Source organism: Manduca sexta, chromosome 26 (assembly GCF_014839805.1).
Source record: "Manduca sexta isolate Smith_Timp_Sample1 chromosome 26, JHU_Msex_v1.0, whole genome shotgun sequence".
Taxonomy (NCBI): Eukaryota; Metazoa; Arthropoda; class Insecta; order Lepidoptera; family Sphingidae; genus Manduca; species Manduca sexta.
In genome coordinates, this window is record NC_051140.1 from 130,822 (window position 1) to 154,976 (window position 24,155).

Genomic DNA, 24,155 nt, shown 5'->3' on the forward strand with positions numbered 1-24,155 from the left:
GGGCCTCTTGGCCCATACCTACATTAAACTAAGCGGGATACCCAAGTTCGCACTACCCTAAAGAGCCCTAAACAAATTTTGATATAGAGCCCTTCTATAGCAAGTTACTCTACTGTCTAGAACGCTGAGTATGACCAGGGTATACCTAGGAAGATCCAACTCCCTGAGGGTTTCTTACGAACAGTGCACGCGGGTGCAGCTCTGCCTGAACAGAGATATTCATCAATAAAATCTATTTTAAAAATAAACTTATCATGTGCTCGCGATAACGAAATCGGCAAGAGATCTGATTTATCACACATGTTTAATGAAGCTGAGATAGGCTTACAGGAAGTCACTGCACAAACTATACTCTTATTGAGTTTGATCAAACGGCTAGCAATTTTGTTCAAAGAATTAGTAATATTTGTTAATTGCTCGCTTGGCAAAGGTAAATATAGTTATTGTATAACAACAAGTTGTCTATAAAAAATAATTAAGAATGCAGTGAAACAAAAATAATGTTCCGCGACTTAGTTGCAGATGTTTGGTGCTTTGACGAAGTAATACATCAGACCAGCTGTGTAATTACTAGATACCGGATCACATGCAACTTACAGCCCTAAATGTGCATTAAAAACGTTAAATATGCAACATCAGTTAATTAAAAGAAACTAATTATCAGGTACTGTTACTTTTTTTTTGCCTATGTAGGTAAATGAACAAACGACCCGCCTATGTATGCAAGAACCTACGGAAACCATTGAAAATTTGCAAATGCATATAACCCGGTCTTTGTTAGCTAGTAGTAGGGTAGGTAGAACGCGAGCTGGTTTTTACAAACAAGGTGAAGATTTCCAAGCGCCATTAAAATCGTCCACGTTACGCGTGTTATCACAACTCAGCGCTGATAAAACCGATGTGCTCTGATAGTGGTATCACCTTTAATTTCAATGACGTCATTCTTATCTCAAGAATTCTGTATCCCTACACAATGTGAGTAGTACTAGTACTTATCAAGGATTGAACGTAAATGGAAGGAAATAGGTTAGTAGGTACTAAATACCCTTGTTCAGTAACACTGAATTCTCTTATAAGCGAAGTCCGAAGACGAAGACAGATGAAGGTATCGACGTGAGTAGACAACCATTCTAAAGCAGGTCCTTAGTTCAGCCCCATTGAAATAGGTCGATCAGTCGCACGGGAAGGCCTCAGCGCTCTCATTACACAGTATTACAAAAACTGTTCCTGTAAAACTCCAGGACATCGCTGCATCATCTCTAAGACCGAATCTCACGCCTAAGGAGGGGGTGCAGGGCTTTTTTTAATACACTGATCTAAAGTTCGGCTAGAGAGTGTAAATCCGATCAACTCTGCTTGGATCTGTGACCGATGGAGGATATTAAAGCTGTTCAACATAGATAAAGTCATATCCTATCGTATTTCTTGCGAGTAAGATTCTTACCCACTATCCCGAATTTCGAGATTCGAATTGGTGTTGATTCCGTGAGCCTCGTCCGTTAGATTCGAGGTTACTTAGTAACCTACTACAGCCTAAAGATTATAAAACGATGTAACCACTTCGATAACCGAGCGGCGGAGAGAGCAAAAGGTCGCATTTAAATTCTTAAGAGATACTATTAATTGCACGCGTCATTGCAAAACGCGTTCTCCGGTGAGTCATCCGCTGCTTTTATCATTTATGTCATTCGATGATGTGTGATAGACAATGGGCCGTGACGGCAGCGCGCCATCCTGCTGGACATGCGTATTTCCCGCCATTTTTGGTCCCAAACCTGTCTAGGAACAGTTTGAGGACGAAGTTATGCCTAGTTCCAGTAAATAAGTTTCTGTACTCGGTTTATTCTTAAATTTCGTAAAGACCTTTCTATTTGTTTGTTGATACAAGCGCAAGGACCTTCGATATATAACTTATTGGTACTTCTAGTTTAATTTATGTTTTCTATAGCTCTTTAACAATATTTTTAATAATTTCGCTGCCAGAAACAGATATATGTCCTGAGTTGTGAGTAATGCCTTGCCTCAAGTGTTTAAGTTGATTCACGCGTGTCGCACGCCGCGCACACATGTTTTAACTTTTTACAAATTATGAAATAATGTAACGACACAATCATAATTGTCTCGAAAATTCCTCTCATGTGACGCATTACCAGATGTGCCAATATAAACTTAGACAGCGGTCTGGCAGATGGCATGTTGCTCCTTCCGCAGCGAGTCCAGATTTCAGCTTAATGAGTCTACCAACCTGCAATGCACATGTGAATTGCAAAGCGCTGAATAAAATATTACAAAACATTGTGTTTCTTTTGTTGATGGAGTCATACTTCTCATGCAATAGGTCAGTAATAAATTAAAATGAATTCGATTGTTTTACCGAAATGTGAAGAATTATAATATTTTTCTCAAACTGATACTAATATAAAAATAAGATTTTAATACCTTTAACCAACATATCAATATTCTACAAACTAAACGCGCCTTTAAATTGTAAGTGAGGGTTAACTATTATCGTTATAATTAATAACAAATGAGCATAAAGTTGGTTCGTCTGCGTTGCGTCTGACGCTACACGTGACCTTGTACTTGTGTGTGCCACCGGACCGGACGAGCCAGAATTCAAATTTAAATTTCGAACGCTGACCGATCAGGCCCGTCCACAACTTTCTGTATTCGGTCAAGGGATTAGCCGAATACCGAAACGTATTTGATCGTTGTACTATCTTGAGTTGATTGTACATAAACTTTGACACGTTCGGTACAATAACGTATTTTTGTCCAATAAAAACAAAAGTGTCTATCTAAAATCTGCATTCAGTCACATTACGTTGTAAAATGCCAGTAGTCTATAAGTAGTTAAATCTATTAGGCGAATTCCTGTGCCACAAAACGTAAACGTATAAAATATCTTGAGCCAATCGTAGCAAAAAGTTTTTAACGGACATTAAATTTGTATGGGGAAATATAGTCACATTGTAATTGAGTAGGGCGGCGCTGGGCCGACCGTGTCAATAAAACGCTTCTGTAATTAAATTATTATCGATTGGAACGTTAATTTTAGTAAGAAAAACAATTAAGCAGAATACGCTTATTGTGCCGGACATTACGAAAGACTGTGCCAGCAAAATAAACCAATCAAATAAATGTATTAAATTAAATTGAACACTTCCCAACCAGGGCGAATATTCTTAGGAAACAAATTAAACAATTTCTATTGCTATTAGTAATTTTATAGACTGTTACACAATTAGCTATAAAGTTATAGCACTATACGATAATTCGTGCTACGGCTTCGCATGCTAACATCCTGTGTGTAGACACCGCAGGCGAGCGTTATCACGATGTGTGATTCCACGTTTAAATTTAAATCCATAGAAGGCGAACGCGGTGACCTTGAGCGGTCGCTTAATTGTCAGCGAGTGTTACCAGGTATGCATAATAATTAAAGGAACAGTGCCTTTTTATACGTTACCGGAACAAAGGCAGTGGAAATTTATATTTGTATTATGAAATATCTGTATTATGTAAATCATTTTATGAATACTAAAATTACAAATGTTAGTACCTTATTAATAAAATTATTTAACAAATTGTTCAGAAAACACATAATTAGGTAAATGCGATATTATACAATATTAATAAACTTGGTCGATAAACGTTACGATAACCTTAAATAAGTCTCAAAATATGTAAAAACAGATTCCTCCACAGACAAAAAGAATATCTAATGTATTCAGTAATGTTATATATTCTAGAATGCTGTATAATTAGTAACATAATGTTATTATGCAATGAATAAAAATATCACATGAATTAAAAAACTGCGGTATATTTTTAAAACATTAGCACAGCAACTTGTTCTGTGAGAGGAATAGACAAGTGGCGCGGTGACCGCGCGGAGGTTCTCACGCTGTTCTCCATTCAAACATGCCCGCGGTACCACGTGACAACGGCTCACCATTCAATATGGCGAAACGTTTTATTTTAACAATATAATGCGTTTTCTGCATATTATAGATTTATTTAAAAATATTGTATAATTGTAAAATGTAGGTAGATATTGTAAGTTTGACTTTTCGGATGACCAATACCTCAGTGCCATTACATTCGTGTAAACATAAGAAATCATTAGGTTTATTTAAAATTAGAACCATACTTGACATTTCTGGAACACGCGGGAAAATGAAGGGTGTGTCTATATTTTTTTTATTTTAAATCTGTATTTTTTTTTATATGAGTTGTGATATATTAGGCCAATTAATAATTTTAAAAACGTTATTACATTTTTTTTCACTTTCGAAAGTAACTGCGTAAGTCGAATATTTTTGTCGTTATTTTTGTTTATTAGGTAAACCAAAGTTGGCTTTGTAGAGCACCAATAAGCACAAATTTGAGAAAATTAACATTTAAAACAGTCCGAACTCCGAATGTAATCTGTGAAATGTTATCAGTAACATTTTAAAACATAACGCTGTTACTCAGAGAAGCATAATTTGAGGTAATTCTGATTTGCTTATCTCCTTATCGTATTAATGATACATGAGTTTACATGATCGATGTCGATTATTCCGTGTTGTTTTTGGCCGCTACCAAGCTGAAGATGAGAGGACATTGATTGCTAACATATAAAAAAAAAACTATTCATCTCACCAGCTCGGGGCAGCGAGCGACGAGCAGCCAATAAATACGTCATAATTGAGAGCAAATGTCAAGGAGCCAACTTTCAATGAGTGTAAATTATTTGAACTGTATTGTACTCGTCATCAGGTGCAGTACTAAGTAACCACGAAGTCCTATACCGCAGTGATAGAGGCTTCAATGAGCCATTGGAGAAGTATGTGTCAGTGCAGTACTCACCGGGCAGGTTATCAGAGTAAACACGCGATAACGTGCAGCATGTAGGTGACCGCCGCCGTCGCCGCGCCTCGACGCTGCTTGTAGTCTCTTGTGGGCTGTGGTTAAGTGTCTTTATTTATAAATTAATATGTAATGTTGCTAATGATATTTTACTTCCTAAAACTTGTTTCGGTAATTGAAATATGTATAGTTACCGATTCCATCTCTGCTTTCTTTACAAAGTAATAGTCCGCCATTTAAAACCACTAAAAACCAAAAAAATATACCACAAAATATTTAACATACCAGGTACATTCTGAGTACCAATGTTGTAGTCGCTGGAAGTATATTCCTTCAAATAAAAAAGAATTTTCCAAAACGGGTAATAAATTACTGATCAGAGGTAACAAACATAAAAAAAATACACGTCGAATTGATAACCTCCTTTTTTGAAGTCCATTAATGAACTTTCACGCAGGCAGAGTCGCGGGGCAAAATTACCAATTAAATAAATGTCGTTATAATTATATATGAATGTCCCCCCACCCGTGTCGGATGGTGGCGGCGGACACCACGACCGTCCGCACCACGCACCAGCGTGCAGCATGGTCAATGACCACCGCCCACACGGACATTAAGCACGCGTAACGTACGCCTACCATATCAGCTACCATCACTTCACCACGACTTTCTTCGGTAAGAAACCTCGTTTGTAGAGCGGTGAGATTTGTTGATAACGTGAGCCATTGTGTTGGTGCGGGTTTGAGATTCGGTACAGCAACGATCACTTTTTGAGACGATATGTTGTATGTTATAACGGTTCTTCAATATGCTCCTTTCATATCATAATTAAAGTAAGCACTTACTATCCTAATATACATACATGTAATTAAAATTTAAGATGTCGAATAGTAACACTAGAAATCGGTGCCCGACAGTACTCATAACACTGCTTTTAGAAGTATAGGAAGCGACTACCCAAATTCTCGTATATATTAAAGCAATAAAATGAGTAACAGCATCTGAGTAATCTCACAACGAGCGGTGATTCCATTGTGCAATACGATGATATATTGTGTGTGACCGACCGGTGCCCGGGCGCAGGCCTGAGGCCACAAGTGTTACGGGGCATCGGACCGGTCAATTGGCTGCTTATAGTGGTTATAGGTCGGTAGCGGCGTGTTAACTCGCTTTCAAACGGGACAGCGTTTGATACTCGGGTAACGGAATACGTGACTAATTGTTGAACTACCTGCAAATGTTCCAGTGTTCGTGCGAAGCCAGAGCGGGCCGCTATGTTTTTATATACAACGTTCACAGTTTTTCTGTAGTGTATTTAGTATCAGCATTGCACACGTGCGAAGCCGGGGCGGGTCGCTAGTTAATAATAAAAAATAATGTGTCCAGTGATTATCCTAATCAAGTAGACAAGTTTTCGACTTCCAAATTATCTGACGTAAAGAAATGGTAAAAAAAACATAATGATTAGGGTAACATTTTAAGTTCATTGCCTCTGGTTTAGTGGTAGCATACTTAGATGTTTGGTTCCAGTTTCGAATCCCAGATGCGGTAATAGATCTTTTTGAATCTTTCAATACAATTAATTAAACTTGGTCTTTCAATTTGTCAAACGAAATTGTTTTACTTCACATTTCATCAAATAACACAAATGGTCTATAAAAGTTTCTGACAGTATTTAAAATTAGTTACGTGTTTTATTGTTATATTTTAATACAAAGTAATTTATTTTACGAGGCAAATAAATATGCAATGGTGGTTAAGACATTAAGAAATGGTTCTACATCATGGATCCCATTATGTGTGGATTTAAAAAATAATAACTTGTTAGGTTTATAGACGATGTTTGTATTGAAATTTATATTTACAGGAACTTAGCTTACAAGTGAGCTTAGGTAATTTTATATTTCTTGCAGGCATGCTAGGTATATTGTGGCTTGTGGGGACTGCCCGAAATAAATTTCAAGTGTTGGGTACTCTAAAATAAGAGCAATATTTTTTGCTATCATTAAAAAAATCCATAAACAAATCTCGGAGGTTTAGCTCGCGTTAAGAACTTTTTTAATAATTTATGTTCATAAATTGTAATACCTTTTTTAATTCCTCCAGTTTTAATACGAGTTAAATCATTTACATATTTAATTTTAGTTTGTGTAAACCAAAGACTGATTTTTATGTGTGTGTGAACAGTGTTGCCAACCTAATGTTGTATCATAAGTGACGAGACGATGCAGCGACAACTCAGCAACGTCAGCTTCCACTCGTATCAGGACTACCAACCTGCCAGAAGATACGGTATAGTGTTTATTGGTGTTATTATCATTTCGTGTCTCCTCTGGGTTGAAGGTCATTTCCATCTGTTCTCACCATCACGCTGGGTCGAGTGGTAACACTGCGCCATCATCACGCGGCATGACGGCTGGCTCGAAATTATCTTGTTTTTGAAAATTTGTTGAACCATTCTACCAGGTCTAAATAGCAGTGGGTCTACTACGCCATCTTGTTGGAAAACCATTACGAAGCATCACTGCGGGTTGGGAACATTACCTTATAAAGTCTGTTGTAAATAATCTCATGGCACCGCTCTGTCGTTGGTAATGGCTTGCGATCACGTGGTCATCCCACGTTTGTCCTGCACCAGGATGTCGCATGGTTTGGTCATCACATTGTCTATTGATTTCAGGTTCACCGCACAACAAATGCCTTTCTCCATTATGAATTTGTCGTAAAATGCAAACATGTTTATTTTTAACTGTATTTTTACCGAACATTATTTTTTTTTAACTGTCGGATGGTCTATTAGAATTAGGAATCTTATGGAATGTTCACGTAATGATTAAATGCAGATATTGATGTCAGTAAGGTGAGGCGTCGCAGTGTGAACATGAATTACATTGATAATGTAATATCGACAAAATCACTGAACTAATCATAAGTAATTATTTATTACGTGAACATTACACTAGATACCCTGGGGCTCGCGCTCGGACTATATGCTTGTAGACATTTCTTAAAGACTTTCATGAGGTATTAAGTTAGTAAAATTGATATTATCGATGACATGGTTTGGTACAAACACAGTTGTGTTAGGAGGCGATATGTTTCTGCGTTTCCGCTTATGTTTGGCACGGCGCGGGAGGCGAGGGATCGCACAACGAAACTATTGCACTGTTGTACGATACACTATGTACCATGTACGAAGGCCCTCTGGAGCCATTTAAGCGACTTTGTCTCAAATACAGAGGCCGGCATCTGTTTTGCTTGGTTGTAAAACCGGTGGACTTGTGTAAAGTAAACTAGCCTATTCTTCTAAGTTTAGAGTATATTAAATTCAGCACTATACCAAATCTTTTTTACTTTTGTGTAGTTAGTATTCTATTGTACTGCTATGTTATTTGCTCTGCCCATGTTCAGCGGGCTTCAGCTCCCCGAAGGCTGTTCAGTAAAACCCACAAATATCAAGTCCTTACTGCATAATACACTGCGCTCGTCACTCTGAGACATTGGTAATCTCCATAAGGCCTAGAACTTTGCAGCCTGTATGTTGTCCGATTTCATGGTCATCCATATTATGAAAAACAAATGCCTCGGAACAACGAGCGCAGTAAAATATCTGATAGCACTTCAAGTATCGTAATTTCTGTTGTATTTTAATAGCAGTTGAAAACATTATCGCTTTTCGCGGAACCGCGTGACACAGATAATTGTTGAGCCCCAGACGCGATCACTGACCTATCTGATTGTGTGTGTGTGTGTGTGCAGGGCCGCAGTATGAGCCCGGGGGGTACGCGACCGTGGTGCAGCAGCGTACCAACATGACGCAGCGCGAGGACGCGCTCAAGTTCGAGCAGGGCCGCATCAAGGCGCTGCAGGAGGAGCGACTGCACATACAGAAGAAGACCTTCACGAAATGGATCAACTCCTTTCTGCAGAAGGTTCGTACATGCTCGTTTTCGTGGTTCTGTGTTGTTTTTTTGTACTATTGACTGTAAGTTGTTAATACTAGTTAACCCTTTTTTTTTAAACGACTCCACTACACCTGGATGGTAAGTGGACTGGAGTCCAATAGAATGTCGACTGACGAGAGATGATTACCCCGCGACAGCCGACACAATTCTGCCGAACTGACAGAACCTTCGCCGTACATTAGTAATACCAAACAGAATTTTGAATTACAGAGCACTGAGTTTCGCTCGTTGTTCTGTGTCTTAGAGGACCTGTTACATTATTTAATAATTTCACCAGCATCAGTGTCCCTCAAAGGTATACAACAGCTTGCACGGGCAACTAGTTCTCACTATAGTATGTCACACTGTATCAGGAATTTAACAAATATTTTCCCACATAACTAACAATTATAATGCGTATTGTATTGAGCGTAATTTCTTTACTTGTCGTATATTGTTATGGTGCAATTATGTGACAAGCGTAGCTATCTCAGTACTTCACAGTTATACTCGTAGTTGTCTGATAAGAGCGAAAATCAAATAAAACGTTAAACTAACACACATCACACCTTACCCGAAGGGGTAAGCAGAGACACACACTTTTCGCCGTGTATGTTCCGTCCCGATGCCATAAGGGACATGCCTATCGTAATAACGGGAACAGATTCCAAACTCCTGGGCATAAAACCTTAACATTACTGCTGAACCCGGGATTCAAACCCGGGACCTCAGATTGGTTGCACGAGCTAGTGACGTAAAAAAATTTTTTTTAAGTGTTTACTTGAAAAGTATGTATACTTTTGTTTACATTACACAATAAAAAAACAGTACTATTAGGGATTATTTATGCGAGCCTCTTCCCGGGTGGTCCGCTCGCCGGCCGCACATGTGTCGCGCGGTGTGGTGCTGCGGAGCTCGCGGCCGCTCTCTGTAGCTGGCTGATGACATTATGTCACGCCGGTCCTGATAATTTGTTATTAATAGCTCTGTTTGTGTACTTCATTCTACACTTACTACATCAAAGTATACTTGTCGAGTAAATTGCAACTATCGCTAGCACAAGTGATAAAGACAGGGAGTGGAAGTAGCGTGTTCGATTTTATGAAATCGCTAATATGGACTGAACACATAATAATATACTAATATCAGCCCTGTATTATATCCTGTCCCACTGCTGGGCACGGGCTTCCTTTACTACTGAGAGCGATTAGACCTTAGTCCACCACGCTGGCCTAGTGCTGATTGGCAGACTTCACATACCCCCAAAATTTAAAATAGACAAATGTTTTTCTTCACTATCAAAGCAAGCGATAATTCATAAAGAATACACAATAACATTAGGTAAATCAAACGTGCGTGTCCTTGGGTTTTGAACCTGCGAACATTCGTTTCTGCACTTCGTTCTGATCCCTAATATTTTCAATTTAAAAAAATCTCACTTCTACATCTTTGCCTATACGACTGCCGATTACCAAGATCTTTATAATGGATACAACCATTACCAGACCCGTATCGTAAGGTCATGGACCTTAAAAACCTTCAGCAATTAAGATTAACACTAATTGTGTTGTCATTATATTTCTATGAACAGATGGTCTAATAATTTGTGATGAGGTCGGAATGCCAATGGTTAAACGATTTGTTGCGCGCTCTTTGATCATCGAAATACATTACCCTCCTTTTAGCGCAGTCGGGGAAAAGTATTTTTATTGCAATATATCCACACGTTACATTATAGAGTTATCTAATTCAAAATATCAATCCACTGGATCGATTTTGCAAACGAGACTCATCTGGAAGTATATTCTTTCAAATAAAAAAAATCAATATCTGTTAATAAATAATTGAGTTCTGAAGTACCAAAAATATATGAATTGAGAATGTCCTCCTTGTTTTGAAGTCAGTTAACAATAAAATACTTGTAAAATAAATGCAGACAAATGTCGGCCAATCATTAAGTCTGTCATATGAGGAATAAAAGGCTTACATTTTTAAAGAATCTAGTTAAAAAAATACATCTATGTGGTGTCAAGATACAATAATAGATGCAGCAGCACAATAATTTAATATAATGCAGTATAAAACAGCGCGTTTCCGTTAATCGTTAAAGGGCATTTGGTTACTCACAGCAGCTCGCTGGCGTCAGCGCGTGACATCACCAACTACCAGAATAATCTTATTAATATAACTACTACGAATACTATAGGAATGAGGAAAAAACAAATCAATATATTGAATTTGTTCAACATCAGTCATGCCGTCGCACGCTGTGAGCTAGGAGTTAATGATTATTTGATTTAATGTGCTCCCCCAGCAAAACGACGCGTTGAATGTGCGTTTAGAAGCTATCTACTCAAAATTTATAAAACATTTAGAAAAGGAAATTAACATCGAATTTCAACAATATTTCATTTTATCTGGTTGTTTTACACAATCACACACAAGCAATATTACTTTGCCCGACTCGGGATTCGAACCCAGGACCTCAAAACGCTGTCGTACCTCCAGACACTATACTAATATCTCTCGATAAGCCTCTCGCCATCCGTTGTCCACTACTGGCGGCTTTAACCACCACGAGGTTAAGGCGGTAGATCCCAGCAAGGTCTTTTTACCTTATTACCGCAGAAATGTAATTTTTTATTGTGGTCTTTAAAAGTTCAGGGTCATGGGCAACTGCCTCGTTCGCTATCCCCTCTCCACTGCTGCTCAAGTGAGTGCCAGCCATCTTAGTGTAGAGCAGTTTGTATCCGTCTTCTATCGCCACTAGTTTCAAATCGTGGAAATTCGTTTCCTGCTACCACTACTAGTTTCAAATCGTGAAAATACCCCACGACAACTAAACTGTTCAGCGCTTTGTAATTCAAGTTCGGGGTGGTTGTTATTGTTTACAGTCGTGGCCTGTAAGAGCAGGCGAGCGACATGCTTGTTTATTTTTAGTTGGTTCAAAGTCACGAGTTCAGTGAAACGTGATGGTGTGATGACATACGGACGAGGGCAGCTAAGGTGAACAACACCCTAAATTCAATGTTATTTTAAGTATAAAAACAACGACCATAGCTTAGTCCGAGGAATTGAAAGGATTAATAGAATATTATTTTCTAATAACTAACGAGAAAACAAAAAATGAAAACTTTTTACCCAAAGAAAAACCTACCCTAGAAACCATTGCAAACCGTGAAATAATTATTAAAAACACACAAGCAATATAATTTTCTTTCCAATTCATTAAATATATTTTGGAGTCGATGCCTAATTTTAAATATTTCTCTGTACAAAAGCCTAGCTGCTTTTTCCATGCCGTCGATAATGTCATTAGATGAGGTCGCAGTGGGCGCACTCCGCCAGGTAATTGCTGCAGGAAGTGCTCAGCGCAGGACTTCCTTTACGACTTATTGCGACATAAATTAACAATTATATCGGAATCTAGCATTATCAGTGTATAACTTGACTTCATGATGACTACTTAGCTGCTTATTATTGAACTTAATCTGGAATACTACTGGAATTTGAGAAAGGGAGCGGACCAGTTGCTTATAATGTAGTTACGTAAAACGGAATGAAAGGGAGAGGGAAGGCGGGGATGAGTGATTAAGCATCATCAAAATCAACAAAATATGTGAACAATGAATTATTTAGGCATATACAGAACATGTTGGAGTTGTAGGCCGCTTTCGACAGGTTCGTCTGGAAATCTTTAGGGGAGGCCTAAGTTCAGCAGTGGACTTTATGTGGCCGATGATGATGCTGACACAGAACATTAAAAACTCACTATATTTAAGCAAATTTATTTCTTTTTTTGTCTATACTGTATAAACGAACTTCCTATCTCGTATTACAGCGCAACACAGGAACGTCCTAGTAGATTTAAATTGAAATATCAGTGTAAACAATTGATTGTTTCCCCCAGGCCCGCATGGAGGTGGAGGACCTGTTCGTGGACCTGGCGGACGGGCGGCGGCTGCTGAAGCTGCTCGAGATCATCAGCGGCGAGCGGCTGCCGCGCCCCAACACGGGGCGCATGCGCGTGCACAAGATCGAAAACGTTAACAAGAGTCTCAGCTTCCTGCACACCAAGGTACGTTACTGCCACTCTCTTTCAGATGGTTAGCCAACGAGTAAGAGTATCATATGATGGTCAGTTACTTCCACCACATCTAAAACTCATAGTAGATGCACTAGGCATGATGGAGGATTATTTGCTTTCCGGGTTCCCAACCATCACCTTATGTAATGTGATCATTATGAAATTTAGATGGAGTAGATTTATAAGTCCTCCTGCAACCTCAGTGGCGGTATATGGCATATAGATTAAGAGATATCACCATAGGGCGAGCAGAACGTCGCGACAACACCGCCGTCTTCTCCTTCTGTTAACCGAAAATAGAGCAGTTAGGCCAAATTTAAAACAAATAAAAATAATAGGTTCTTAAGTACTTTTTAATGGTTAATTATTATATTTTTTTATTAAGAGAGGAAATATGTTGTATTTAAGAAGTTTGTGATATTATTGTACTGTTGTAGATTATATGGAATATTTACCCCCTTATTCATAGACGTTTTTTATCTAACGACCGTGTAAGGCTGTGATAACAAGTCTGTTTCTCAGTGCTGATGGCATGGCAGTCTTCGCAGTGCGTAGACGTAGGGTCGTTGTGATTGGCTAATATTGAAATACAACAATAATAACCAATCACAACGGCCCTATGTCTATTTCTCAGTGCCGTTGGGCACTGAGAAACAGGCTTGTTATCACAGCTTTACTCCGTCCTTAGATAAAAAACGTTTATGAGTAAGGGGGTTATTCTTTATTTTACTTTAAAAAAAGGAGATGTTGTAGTATTTAGATTAAAGTCATCAACTGAACCTTCTTATATATTACACAACAATGCAAACCTTTTAGCACGTTGGGGTTGTCATCCCGCAATGCTGACACGACGAGTGTCCGCTGTGCGTACGTGATGGCCGCCGCGAGTCCGTCAGCGCACGCTCGATAAGATACGCGTATCAATAATTACAGCAGAGTGTGCACTCCACTCCTTACTCGCCACCTGCACTGTAATGTGTAGTACAAGTAAACACTAATCGCATTGAGTATGTTCATTGTTCAATCTGATACATTTTCTTAGGATCGTATTAATAAAAACTCTCTCAAATGCGATATCAGATGTGATGGTTTATAAATAAAACGAAGAAGGATTCCAGGATGAACAGAGATATATATTTCTACAGTAATGTTACAAGAGCCATGGGCACAGACAGAGAGAGAGAGAGAGAGGAAAAGCTAGTGACGTTTATTTGTCAAAACGTCATTAGTGACGTGCTCGTTTTCTATTTATATATTGCGTATACAATAATCGTCTAACAAGATGAGACTCTCAAATTAAGGTCGGCATCTCAAGATAGCGGTTATTTATAAATCAATTTTAGTATCATCTAAAATGACATTGGGGAGTCACAATATGTGATAGGTTTTGACTTGTGACTTTTGTTTATGTAACATCGCCGAGTCAGATGAGAACATTCTCTTAAATAACAGCCTAAGCTCTGTTATTGTTCAATAGAATAAATGTCTACTTGATATTTTACTCAAATATGAAATTGATTCATCGGTATTATCATTATTAATATTTATTAATTCCAATAACATAGGACACATATTTTTAGTAAAGCATATTTAAAACTATGTTAGTAATAAAAATAAAAATAAATGAATAAACGGTTCACAGCTGCATCATTCCATGGCTCTTACTATCCTATTTTGTGCGTTTTTTGATACTTGGATTTTTATAAGAAGTAAAAGTAGTAAACGCTAAACGGATTTGAATGAAATCTTTTAACCTTTGGCGTATTACAGCTCATCCTAGTAATATAGATACACAAGTAAAACGATATGATTTGATGATTTTATCAGCAGTCCAATCAACAAAAAATTTATGTTCCAAAATTAATCGATATTTTATGTAATTTATTTTTAAACCAAGTTAATTACAAGTCTTACCTGTTAAGTGAAGTGTGTGATATATTTTTTTATAGAAACTTAAAATTTTGCTTACGTGACGGGAAAATCACTATGAAGAATTGCGTGGGATTCTTAATTTTCATTCTAATGCACAAATACTCTGCCTTTTATCTCTGTAGGGGTAGGCAGAGGCGTAACCAGTGCATCTACTTTCCGCCATGTGTATTCCGTCCCATAATGTGACCAGTGGCGAGCCTATCGCCATTTCGGGCACAAATTCCCGACTCCAGGCTGATATCGAGTAGAAAATCCCAATATCACTATCTGTCAACATTCTACTGGACCCCACTCCACTTACCATCAGGTGCTAGTGAGGTCAATTTACCGTGCACGTACAAAAAAATGATAAAAGTAATCGCTCAGTTAGCCCGCCTTACAATTTTCTAGAATGTAAAGGGAAATAAAGAAAGCTCGGTATTCGGTTAGCTGTTGACATGCTTCGCGCAGTGAATCCTTTCCACTGCGTTAAACGAGCACCGGCGGGGCTTCCATACCGGACGCGGGTCTCACTCTAGTGGCGACTGGTGTGTAGGCGGCGGTGAACGAAGGTTTAGCCGAAGCCGAAAATAATTATCATTAATGAAAAAGAGTAAAAGAATAAAAATAAATTAATATAAGGGATTTATATACACAAAAAATATGTTTAAAAAAAACTATTTATAATTGAATATATTTTATTAATATTCTAGCCTGAATAAATAGAGTGTTAATGACGTGACGAGTACATAAACAAGATACCGGGTTTAATTCCGCACAGGGGCCTTCAAAGAGAATTATACAGGGATTTGTTAAAGTATCCCATGGTCTATACTCTCGACAGAAGCAACGACATCAGTCTAATAATGCCATGTATTCCAATATAAAATAGCCCCGAAACTACGCGCGCACATCGCGATCGACCCAATGTAAAGATAACATTAATCAGATGATAAAAAAGATTAAAATAGCTTGTTAATACTCACCATAAACTAGATAAAGTGAAGTTCATACACAACTACATTACCTGCTGTTATCTGCTTTATTATTTTGTATAAACGCTCATGTTTCGAGATATTTCCGACTACTGAATAAATTACTGAAGAAAAATAATCAATTTGGATTATAACGTGAATGCGATAATGTCTAAATTTTATTGTTATAAAACTTTGGAAATGTTACTTCGTTCATGTATTCGAACAAGTAACCGAGTGAGCGATATCTTTCTATTTTCGAGCTCTTTTACGGAAGCCGAAAGATGTTATTATCCAAGCACTAGATTTGTTAATAAAAAAAGTCTTCCTAGCCAGGAATTAGAATATATATTCGATACGCGATAGTTACACCTCTACCTAACCTCATAAGGACAGAAGCGTGATTTTATGCTATATTATAAAGTAAAAGCAAGTAAACAATTGGCATTTACAGGCATACTCAACATTCACTAATTAATTATGATTAGGAATATTTATCAAAAAAAGCACACGCGACGAAACAGCCTACACCAGGGCTGGCGAACCAATGGAACGTGACAAAATAAGTGGGGTTAGTAATATGCCAAACAACAACATAGTTGGGTCTCTTTCTTTCGCCAACCGATAATGAAGAGGTAAGGGACATTATTAATAATCTAAAATTGAATAGCGCCCCAGGTTTAGATGGAATTGACTCCCGCCTCTTAAAGCTTTGCCTTAAACATATTTCCGAACCTCTAGTACATCTCTTTAATACAAGCATAAGCACTGGTAAGTTTCCAGCCATATGGAAGGTGGCCTCAGTTACTCCAATTCACAAGAACGGTGCCAAAGACATACCCGATAACTATCGTCCAATATCCCTCTTGAGCATCCCATCTAAAATACTTGAAAATATTGTTAATAGGCGTCTTATTCAATACATAGAGTCCAATAACCTCTTATCTCCACGTCAGTTTGGTTTTCGCAGGGGTAAATCAACGGAAAATGCCGTAACTTTATTAACGGACCTTGTCAGTGCCAGCTTAGATAAGGGTGACTGCTGTTTAGGCGTTTTTGTGGACCTAGCAAAAGCCTTTGACACAATTTCCACAAAAATACTTCTTCAAAAACTGGAGAAATTAGGGATAAGGGGTTTAACATTGGAATGGTTTAGAAGTTATCTTTCAAACCGCAAACAACTGGTAAGGGTGGAAACCCACCATAGTGAAACACTTCCAGTACAATTTGGCGTCCCCCAAGGTAGTACACTGGGTCCTACCTTATTCATAATCTATATGAATGATATCCACAGCATCAAAATACCAAATGCTGACATTATTTGCTATGCTGACGATACGGCTGTTTTGTTTACTGATAAAGATTGGCCTTCCACATTCATCGCTGCAGAACGGGGTATGGAAACCATCAACAAGTGGATGCAATATAATCTTTTAACTCTTAACAAACAAAAAACAAAATACCTCTGCTTTCACAAAACTGCTGCTTCTCAGCCACCAATGCCAACCAAACTACAAATTCACAACTGTAAAGAACTTAGTCTATACCAAAACTGTAATTGCGACACCATACAACAAACACATACAATTAAATACTTAGGGCTGATAATAGATCAAAACTTAAATTTTAAAGAACACATCGAATACATGTCTAAAAGAATCAGGAAAACATCAGCAATATTAAAAAAACTTAATAACTCCGCTAATTACAATATATTAAAAACTATTTACATGGCCATTTGTCAATCCATTATCACTTACTGTATCTCTGTATGGGGTAGCGTTCCAAAATCCACTCTAATAACCGCTGAAAGGGCCCAAAGATCTGTACTCAAAATCATGTTAAGAAAACCATACAAATACCCTACAAGAAGTCTATATCAGGAAGCTGAAGTCCTAACTGTACGTCAACTATTTATTCTGCGAATGTGTATTTACACCCAAAAACGGCTTTCGTTATATTACGATTACCATGCACTACTTAAAAAAAGAATATTCAGATTACCACTTCCGAGATCGAGAACCGTTTTTGGACGTAGATTTGGAGAATACCTCAGAGCACACACGTACAACTCGGTACTAAAACACTGCGACTTGAAAGGCCTCTCGGTTCCAGAAACCAAATCAAAGGTGTCAAAGTGGTTGCAAACTTTAGATTACATAGACACTGAAAATATATTATTAAATACTAGTAATTAATGCCAGTTAAGATCTTTAAAAACGTTGTTAAAATTTAATATATAAAACAGGTATTAAAATAATGTTCATAAATATATATATACATATTTGTTGTATTTTTATTTATATAAACATACATATAAAATTATATTATATATTACTGTCAATACAAAGTTGAGCACATAATAATATTATTTAGTACATAAGTTAGAATATAAGTTATAGATTTGTTACTAAACTTAATAATATATTTATTTATATTGATAAATATAATTAAAAACTACTGTAATAGAAACTAATATAAAGACTAAACTAAGATGTAAAACTGTTCTGGTCTCCAAGATACAGGCATCGCCTAGTTTGGGGCCCCCTGTTAATTAAAGTTTAAAAATTCTGTGTAAGCACAAACAATTTTAGCATGTGAATAATATTATGTTGTCGTTTACTGTTGTGCCAAATAAAGGTTTTATTATTATTATTATTATTATTATTATAAAAAATGTCGCTAAAAGGGGTAGTTTGATAGATAAACCGGTCCTGTCTGGCACGTTACTGGCCATTTTTCTTATAAATACTGGCACGTTAACCATTAAAGGTTCGCCATCTCTGGCCTGGCCATCCCATCCGTACCTCGCCTCGTTCTCGGAGTATTACAAACATATTTGTTACGACATCTGGTTGCACATTTACTGCGTGTGTGTGTAATGCATACTCACGGATATACCACACTTATCTTTATGCGTCAGTGTGGTTATCCGCCGGTGTCCTTGGTGAGGTAAGAAAGTGGATTATTGGTTTATTAGAGGTCGTGGAGTTAGGATTTTTTAACATACCAAGCAGGCTCACCTGGTCACTTAATTCCGTTCCAATTTAAGATAGACTTCTAGCAATAACTGCATTGGAAAAAACTGCACTTAATTCCATGCAATAGTTTTTACGTAATGCGTGTACAAACAAAAACATTAGACAGAAAAAAAAATATTTTGGCTACTGTTGCTCTAATCAAAACCGCCATGTTGGTTTTTCTTAAATGTCTATAATATACAGAAATCGGCCTGTCACAATTTTGTTATATGCAAGGGTTACCAGTTACCTAGCAGCCCGGCAAAATTGAGACCGCTCAAAAATAGCTGTTATGTCTAGGTCACTAGTTTTACAACACAGCGACAAATCGTCCGGAGAAATGTACTATAAGAGAAACAGTAGGCCAAACGCGGTGATGCCTAAGTTTGTGTTATCTAACATTAAATAAATTGTCCCTTAAATACTCATTGACTATCTACTGCAATTAACTGAAAACTAAGTATTGTATGTATTGGCGCAGGTCCGCTTGGAGTCTATAGGAGCCGAGGACATCGTGGACGGCAACCCGCGCCTCATCCTCGGTCTCATCTGGACCATCATCCTGCGCTTCCAGATCCAGGAGATCGAGATCGATGTCGTGAGTGTCTACTGCTGCATTATTTACAAAATCATCTTTTTTGTAGCGAATTTATTATTATTTTTAACCAATTCACCAGACCAGTCTTTTTCTCTGTACCATAAACTGATTGAAAAGAGCAACGCCAGAGTTTCTTGCCCGTTCTTTTATGGTGAGATGTGAGAACTGTTTACCGAATTGATGGTAGAGTTAATATTGACGGAATCAAAATAATGTATAACATTTTACAAGTTCAAATAAATTATTAACGAGATTTTGTCAGATTCACATAATGATGCATAAACAATACTGCGCAGACGTTCAGCTGATAAAACATTTTTGAACGACGTAACACTGTTTATTTTGTCTGATGGAACGCCTGTAAATGTTCTGTGATCATTTGATACAGTTCATGAATTTATGAATGCCTCTTAGCCTAATTTCGACCACGGCGGCCAATCTCAATGGAGATCAGCCACGCAGGAGATATTATAGTGCACAACTGTGTGCGCAATACACAAGCACTCTGTTCCTTCACTCTCGTAGACCCGCCAACTTCCTAAGTCCGCGCTGCGATTCAGTAATTTTAAGATGTAAAAACCCAGTCACAATTTCTTTGGCCCGACCCTGGATTCGAACCCAGGACCACAGCGCGGTAGTCGTACTCGTACCACTGAATACTCAAACTGAACATGTAACCCCCAGGACGAAGAGAACGTGTCGTCGGAGAAGAAGTCCGCGAAGGACGCGCTGCTGCTGTGGTGCCAGCGCAAGACGAGCGGCTACCACGGCGTGCACATACACAACTTCACCGACTCGTGGCGCTCCGGCCTCGGGTTCAACGCGCTCATACACGCGCACAGGTGACGGGACATACCTTCACTACATTGTGGGGCAAGGGAGCGGGGAGGTGATCACATGCCAGCAGATGATCATTGATTAGATCGATTAGAGACTGTATGAATTCTAGAGTAGCGAATGTTTATGTTATAGCAAATATTTAGTTTTGCTTAGAATGTAGTAGGAGTGGAAATATAGGCTCAATACTTACTGAAGTTTTTGACTTTGTTTGGTTAGTGAGTGTGTATATTATGATAACAGAAAGGTTCGTCTAAAGCCTAACTTCCCTACAAATTCTAAGACTCTCCATATAGTCATAGATTGGATTTTAACACGTGCGTGTGTTGCAGACCGGACCTGTTCCGCTGGCACGAGGTGCCCGCCACCGACCACGTGGAGACCCTCAACCATGCCTTCGACATGGCGCACAAGCACCTCGGCATCCCGCGCCTGCTCGACGCTGAGGGTAAGTACCAGGTTACACTAACTTCACTTTAAATATCGATTCTGTATTACGGAATCGATATTGATATATGATTTATTTTTTGGATTTTATCGATATTTTTATATTATAATTCTAGTCCAGTCCCCCTTGAAACATCGGGAGAAAACCGAAATTTATAAAATAGTTTTATTTAAATGTCTAACAGTCGTTTAAACATAAGAAATCATCACGGAATCGATATTTTAAGATTACTCCGAGTTTATAACTCTCAAATTCATCTAAACAGCGAATTACCTATAATTTTTTGTGTAATATAATTTTTTTAAGCATTTTTAAAGTCAATATAATCTCATTAGAGTATTGACGTAGACAATAGAGAAGGTAAATCTTAATATTCAAAGAGGAACTCATCACCGTATACTGTTCGCAGACGTGGACACGAGCCGCCCCGACGAGAAGTCGGTGATGACGTACGTGGCGAGCTACTACCACACCTTCGCACGCATGAAGAACGAACAGAAGAGCGGCCGCAGGATCGCCAACGTGAGTACACTACACTTCTAATGTATAATTCAAATATCGATAGTTGATAATCGATATTCATTCTATATTGTATTCAATTTATTTTATATTTAATCACGTTATAATTAACGTTAGAACTCGAAGCCTTATTACAAATGCGGGGAATCAGTTTTCAGTTTAAATTTATCCACAATATTTTCGAACTAGGTATCGAGTATTGTCGCCTAAACATCGATACTCTGAGTATCGATGGAATCTTATCTCTACCTTTATTTCGTCAAAACTTTCTTGTACTTATTGTTAACGTGACGGTTTAGATCATCGGTCAAATGATGGACTGCGACGGGCGCAAGGGCGAGTACAGCCGGCTGGTGACGGCGCTGCTGGAGTGGATCCGGCTGAAGATCGAGGAGCTCAACGGCCGCGACCTGCCCAACTCGCTCGACGGCATCCAGCGGCTGCTGCTCGCCTTCAAGCAGTACAGGACCGTCGAGAAACCACCCAAGTCAGTGTCTCTCTCTCCTCATTTATTTCACCGTCCCAATGTTGACGCAATAATTTTTAAAAATATATTTTGTGCACATAAAATAATTAGAACTACCTTGAAAACTTTGTGATTTCAGCCTATTACGCCAATTTTGATAAATTTGTTAAAATAATGCCTTACCCAAATTGTAGTGTTCAATTTCTATAGTCAAATTACAAAATTCTGTTATTTTTCTAATAGCCAGGCAATTCTTTTCACTAAGAAAAGAAAAGCCTAAGCGCCTTACTAATCAGTTAGTTTATCTGGTCAAATCATTCCTTGGAGGAATAGGGTTAAATATTTAGGGGTGATCCTTGATCAGAGGTAGACCTTCGCCCCACACATAAACGCGGGACGTGCGCGAGCCGCATTCATGGCACAATTATATTGGCTAATAAATAAAACCAGTAAATCGTCCACACGCAAGAAGATTCCGATCTTTACCACGTGTGTTAGGCCGGTTATGACATACGTGTCTCTTGCGTTCGCGCACATACCGCCTGCTCGACTTCAGCGTCTGCAGGTGTTGCAAAACAAATTTCTCAGACAAGTACTCGGTGCAGCGTGGTACGTTCGCAATAGCAATCTCCATGTGGAACACCGATATGCCGACCATCAGGCATTGTATGTACATTGCTAGCGGATGCTGTTTCGATCGGGCGGTCAATCGGCCGAATACGTTGGTTAGACAAAATTTGATTTATCCTCCAATCGAGCGCGCCAAATGTAGACGGCCGCGTTCAGTTCTGACAGATCCAGAGGACGATATAAGTCTGGCTATTCGTCGTAAAAACGGGTTCTTGAAGCTCTTACACTCCACAAGACCGCAGTTCCGTCCTCGTCGCGTCCCCGTCCCCCCGATCCTTTCAATAGTTCTGGCCCGCGTGGCGACAAATACGGAATTAGGTAGGTTGTTAGTTCGCCACGACTACGCGCAACCATAATCGATGATCTCTTATCCTCTCCCAATGGCCGTCCTTAACCGAGGTTCGTAACACGTTAGTGAGTCGCCCTCAGCATGGTCGCTTAATTTTCAAGGGTTGCGAGCGTCTAAAGCGCTCGTCCAAAAGTCCGGTGTGTTTGTAAAAGCAGGTCCATTTCAGGCTTAACAAACGTAGTGTTATGTTAAAAAAAAGGAAAAACGAGGTACACGCGCATAGTCGCGCCCGCTAAGAGGTACATCGCGAGCGCATCATTTTCCCTGCGCCCCGCGAGCGCGTCCCCTACGACGCCCTGCCAGCCCGCGCCACCGCGACTCGCGCACAAACCCCTTGTATTTGCCAATTAAAATTGTATCAATGTATATCGAATGTGCCAGCTTTTGGTTTAATAAATATATATTGTAACTGAAATACCCGGCTATAAGTCATTTTTTTAAAACTTCATTTCAAATATAAGTATGAGTGATGATGATGTATATCTATACAGTTACCTTCCCTGTGTTCAGATACAAGGAGCGCTCCGAGATCGAGGCGCTGTACTTCGACATCAACACGATGCAGAAGAGTCTGGTGGGCGAGCCGTGGGCGCCGCTCGAGGGCCAGCTGCCGCAGGACCTGGAGCGCGCCTGGCAACAGCTCGAACAGGTCACCAGCATTATTTTATATACGCACGCGGAGACGGGTCCGTAGTGTCGACTAACGAGAGATAGTTACCTGATTATCCCCTGCTAGTTATATTAAATAACATATACTGCCACCAACAAATTTCCTCCTATTCCCTCAACAGGTTAGCTTTTTTAATGAATCTTTACAACCGCCCACAGATTCGTATTGACCAAAGTGATGAGCCATCAACTAGCCAAGTACTAACTACGCTAGGGTCTTGGTATTGCGTTGATAACGTGTGTTATGATCATCATTGGAAGTCCTCTGTTGAACGTAGGCGTCGTTTTAAGATTTCCAGAACAACCTGTTAAATTCGGTATACATCCAGTGAACTTCTTCTACCTTTACCATTTCAAGTATACTCACGCTTATATTTGTTGTAGGCGGAACACGCGCGGGAGATAGCTCTCAGAACCGAGCTCCTGCGACAACAGAGACTCGAACAACTCAACTACAAGTTCAACACCAAGGTAACATTTTTTTTCATAATTCAGTTCATATTCAAAATTTTAATTATTCCTCTTGTTGGATCTAAGTTAGCTGACATCATGTTTATTTATGTATATAGTTCCTGTGAGTAACTCACCTCCAGGTGACGATGGCACTAATGAATTTTTCCCATTACAGTCGGTGCTCCGCAAGGGGTACCTGAAGGAGATGATCCAGGTGCTGTCGGACCCGCGCTACGGCTCCAACCTGGCGCAGGTGGACGCCACAGTCAAGAAGCACGAAGCCATCTCCGCGGACATCCTCGCCAGGTGAGTGCGCAGGCGGCGCAGTGGAAACTCGTGCTGTAGTGTAGAGGACAATTTGTATTTTAACGACTATTTTTACTCTTGGTTATTTTT

General features: G+C 39.0%; 1 protein-coding gene across 10 annotated transcripts in view; it reads left to right on the forward strand.

Moving 5' to 3' along the window:
* Positions 1-24,155, forward strand: part of LOC115445806 (spectrin beta chain) — a 74,181-nt gene that overhangs the window by 17,666 nt on the left and 32,360 nt on the right. For 5 of the 10 annotated variants that reach the window (XM_037443306.1, XM_037443315.1, XM_037443307.1 and 2 more), the window contains exons 2-12: positions 6,961-7,146; positions 8,614-8,786; positions 12,709-12,876; positions 19,272-19,388; positions 20,073-20,230; positions 20,558-20,673; positions 21,083-21,195; positions 21,492-21,679; positions 23,148-23,286; positions 23,691-23,777; positions 23,935-24,065. In XM_037443306.1, the coding sequence (XP_037299203.1) occupies positions 7,080-7,146; positions 8,614-8,786; positions 12,709-12,876; positions 19,272-19,388; positions 20,073-20,230; positions 20,558-20,673; positions 21,083-21,195; positions 21,492-21,679; positions 23,148-23,286; positions 23,691-23,777; positions 23,935-24,065 (1,457 nt within the window). In that variant the 5' untranslated portion in view covers positions 6,961-7,079. The remainder of the gene's footprint in view (positions 1-6,960; positions 7,147-8,613; positions 8,787-12,708; positions 12,877-19,271; positions 19,389-20,072; positions 20,231-20,557; positions 20,674-21,082; positions 21,196-21,491; positions 21,680-23,147; positions 23,287-23,690; positions 23,778-23,934; positions 24,066-24,155) is intronic. The other 5 variants (XM_037443312.1, XM_037443313.1, XM_037443310.1 and 2 more) reach the window with 3 other exon arrangements.